The sequence below is a fragment of the Bison bison genome, unplaced genomic scaffold (genome assembly GCF_000754665.1).
Source record: "Bison bison bison isolate TAMUID 2011002044 unplaced genomic scaffold, Bison_UMD1.0 scf7180017848696, whole genome shotgun sequence".
In the NCBI taxonomy this organism is placed as follows: domain Eukaryota; kingdom Metazoa; phylum Chordata; class Mammalia; order Artiodactyla; family Bovidae; genus Bison; species Bison bison.
The window spans coordinates 5113-8910 of record NW_011479269.1 but is presented as its reverse complement, the minus strand read 5'-3'; the positions used below and the strand labels follow the sequence as shown (position 1 = coordinate 8910).

Sequence of the window (3798 nt, the reverse complement as noted above, 5' to 3'; positions counted from 1 at the left end):
GGCATCAGGTGGATGCTTGGGCATGTGGTCAGATGCAATGCCCGCGGGTGTGGGTTCATGGCGGGGTGCAAGGGGGCAGTTGGCCTGGTGTGAGCAGGGAGCACAGCAGGTGGCCTGTCCTTTCAGGAGGCCGGGGTCGCTGTATCAAGCAGGGGGAGAACTGGTACAGCCCCACCGAGTTTGAAGCCATGGCAGGAAGGGCTAGCAGCAAAGACTGGAAGAGGAGCATCCGCTATGCGGGGCGGCCACTGCAGTGCCTCATCCAGGTACCCCAGCGCTCACCTCCCCACCTCCCGCCTCCCAGGGTGTCAGCTACGGGGCTCTGAAGGCCCACAGGCCAGAGTCAGACAGATAGCGTTTGAGTCCTCCACTTACTTGCTGTGTGACCTGGGGCAAGTCACTTAACCTTTCTGTTTCCCTGTGTTTCGAATGGGACGTTGAGCAGGTTTGCACAGTACCTTGTGAAAGGATGAGGAATGGATGAGGCAACACAGCTTCCATTTCAGTGAGCACACGTGAGTTCATTTATTAACAGGAGAAAATCAAACGGAAGTTTAATAACGTGTGTGGCAGAGAGACCCAATAAGACTGAGTAACTCTGTCCGTGACTTTCTGAAAGATACCATCTCTCTTGAGCTTATCCAAGGGGAGAGGGCCCCTGCTCCTGTTTCCAGTTTAGCTCCTGGGGTTGGCAGAGGCGTCATGCCCATACTCCCTGGATGGGAAAGGTGGATGGTGTGTGCAGAGAGGTTCTGGAAACAATGGGTTCCATCCTCATGGCGGGGGTCAGGGTAGAGCTGGTTGGAGCCTGGGCCTGTCGCTTGAGGGCCACCCTCTCATTTGTTGTGGTGTCTCAGATCCTCTCCGGTGTTGCCATGTCTCTGAGACCCTGTCCCGTGTCGCGGTGTCTCTGAGGCCCTCTCCTGTGTCATCGTGTCTCTCACGCCCTCTCCTGTGCTGCGGTGTCGCAGTGTCTCTGAGACCCTCTCCCATGTCGCGGTGTCTCACGCCCTCTCCTGTGTCGCGGTGTCTCACGCCCTCTCCTGTGTCGCGGTGTCTCATGCCCTCTCCGGTGTCGTGGTGTCTCACGCCCTCTCCCGTGTTGCGGTGTCTCACGCCCTCTCCTGTGTCGCGGTGTCTCATGCCCTCTCCCGTGTCATGGTGTCTTTTGAACCCCAGGATGGCATCCTGAACCCTCATGCAGCCTCCTGCACCTGTGCCGCCTGCTGTGACGACATGACCCTGGTGAGTGCCCCTTCGGCCCCTCTCCGGCTGCTTCCCCCTCAGTTTCCCCTCAGACTCTGTTCTTCGGCTGTTGCTCTGGTGGCTGAGGCCTCAAGTGGGCCCCTGGACTGCTCAGAGGACCCGAAGGGGACCTTCCTAGATAAAGTAAACCGCGTGACGTCCCCGTCCTGCCCCCCCAGGCTTTTCTCACGGTGATGACAATGCGCTGTTTTACGTTTTGCATTTTTAACATCATTTTGTAAAAAACATCGATCGGAACCGCTCTGTTTAGAGAACACTCACGTCTTCGCAAGTCTTTGCTTACCCGGGTCCCTGACTGTTACAGGCGGGCGTCGTCCCGACGGACTCCGCTGAGCGGCGTTCAGCGTGAGGCCAGTGTGCCCTGTGTGAACCACCAGCTTTGTTTCAGGAGTTCTTATTATTGAATATTATCTTTAAATGTCTCAAAAGTTAAAAACCTGCTTAATGAGGTTTCCTCTTAAGAATTTTTTTAAAGGTTTTGTTTTTAGTACTTTTAAAACACTTATTTACTTTTGGTTGCCCTGGGTCTCTGCTGCCGTGCGGGCTTTCTCCAGCTGCAGTGGGCGGGCCGCTGTGCTCGCAGCGTGCGGGCCTCTGGCTGCGGAGCGCGGCTCTGGGGCACGTAGGCCTCCGCAGTGGCCGTGCCTGGGCTCGGTTTTGTGGTGCACGGGCTTACTTGCTCTGCAGCATGCGGAATCTTCCCAGACCAGGGATCGAACCCGTGTCCCCTGCATCGGCAGGCAGATTCTCATTCACTGTACCATGAAGGAAGTCCTCCTTTTTAAAGTTCGATTGCTCATCTGGTTAACTATTAGCAGCTGTGTAGGAAAGCCAACTGGAGAGACGTTCTTGACTGGGAAAACCAAATATCCTGAAACCGTCTAGTTTGTATACAGATCACATGTGATTCTAATAGAACGTTGTTGTTCAGTCACTGAGTCTCGTTCGACTCTGTGACCCCACGGACTGCAGCACACCAGGCTTTCCTGTCCTTTACTATTTGCCAGTTTCCTCAAACTCATGTCCAGTGAGTCGATGATGCCTTCCAACCATCTCATCCTCTGTCACCCCCTTCTCCTCCTACCCTCAATCTTTCCCAGGATCAGGATCTTTTCCAGTGAGTCGGCTTTTGGCATCAGGTGGCCGAAGAATTACCCAGCAGGATATTTGTGTGAGAATAAAATACTTTTAAAGTTTGCTTGAGGGGACCGGCAGGTGATGTTCTTGGATATCCTGCAGGGGTCAAAGGAGCAGAGCAGGAGGTTTGCCCCGTCAGGAAGTGTGGAACACACAACAGGGTTGTCTGTGGTCTCTGCAAATGCCAAAACCCCAAGGTGTCACCTGCAGGGCGGAACCTGGATGCTGAAAGCTAGAAGCTGCCAGAAGAGAACTCAGGGATGCTATGGACCTGTGGGGTGGCAGCCTCTGTGTGGGGAACGTGTTCTTCTCCCCAGATAGATCTACAGGTTTGACATGGCTCCCTTCACAGTCCTGGCAGGATTTTAAGGATTCTAAGGTTTCTATGGAAAGGCAGAGGAAATGGAATTGCAGCAGAGCTCTGAGAGTGAAGACTAAGACTGGAGAGGCCACAGCTCGGGCCCCAGACCTGCCAAGTGGTGTCCTTGGGTGAGAGTGTGTGGTTTTGCGGAGGAGAGCCTGTCAATCTAGGGGCAGACCAGCCACCCACACTCGGACCCAGAAGGCGTGGGGCCAGTCGGACACTGTAGGCATAGAGTGACCCTTGACCCAGACGTCCTACTTCGTATACCAGTGAATTAAAAGTGGATTCTAGAGTCAGATTTGTTGAAAACAAAATTAAAGTTTCTAGAAGAAAATCTGTGATCTCAAGTTAGACCTGGGGTTTCTTAGACGTGGAACCACAGGTGCAGTCCACGAAATAAAGTCTCGTACGTCTCCTTCGTCAAACGGACACGCTTTGGCTCCGAGTCAGGAACGGTGGTCTGCAGAGCTCCATGGGCCAACCCCCAGAGACATAACCCTCATTGGCGAAATAATGGAAAAACCTGCTTAGAATCTCTGAAAGCTGTCCTGGTGGCATATAGCAAAAAATATTTATCCAGGAGAATTTTGTGAGTCTGGTGTGTGAGCCAGGGCCTGTTCCCTGCCCGCGGCCCTGCTCAGCTGAGGGAAAGCTCCGCTCCAGGCCCCTGGCCCCATCGTCCCGGCCCCACTCGTCTGTACCCCACACAGTGGAAGTCCCCGCGGTAGAGGCAGCAACAGGACCACGGAGTTAGGCTGATGGCCGTGAGTGCTGCCCAGGCTCCGCTCCAGGGCAGTGTGTGGGCGGATGCCAGCTAAGCGACTGTCCTGGGGCGTTTCCTCTAGATGTGTCCCAAAAGCCCCCAGCACAGAGCCCCAGGTGCCTGGATCCCACAGCGGAGCAGTTTGCAGAGGGTAGAGCAGTCGGCTGGAAAGAGCGGAGCCAGCAGCTGGTGCGGCAGCTTGACTGCTGCTGCCCGGAGGGGCTGCGGGGGACAGCTCTTGCAGGACTCCAGCCGGGAAGCCTGGAGG

The 3798-nt window shown here is 55.1% G+C and overlaps 1 protein-coding gene across 1 annotated transcript in view; it reads left to right on the top strand.

Annotated features, from left to right (window-relative positions):
* Nucleotides 1–3798, top strand: part of DEAF1 (DEAF1 transcription factor) — a gene marked incomplete at its 3' end in the record, with an annotated part of 16909 nt that overhangs the window by 8014 nt on the left and 5097 nt on the right. Inside the window, exons 7-9 of the mRNA XM_010845779.1 lie at nt 127–266; nt 1180–1436; nt 1821–1888. Of these exons, the coding sequence (XP_010844081.1) occupies nt 127–266; nt 1180–1436; nt 1821–1888 (465 nt within the window). The remainder of the gene's footprint in view (nt 1–126; nt 267–1179; nt 1437–1820; nt 1889–3798) is intronic.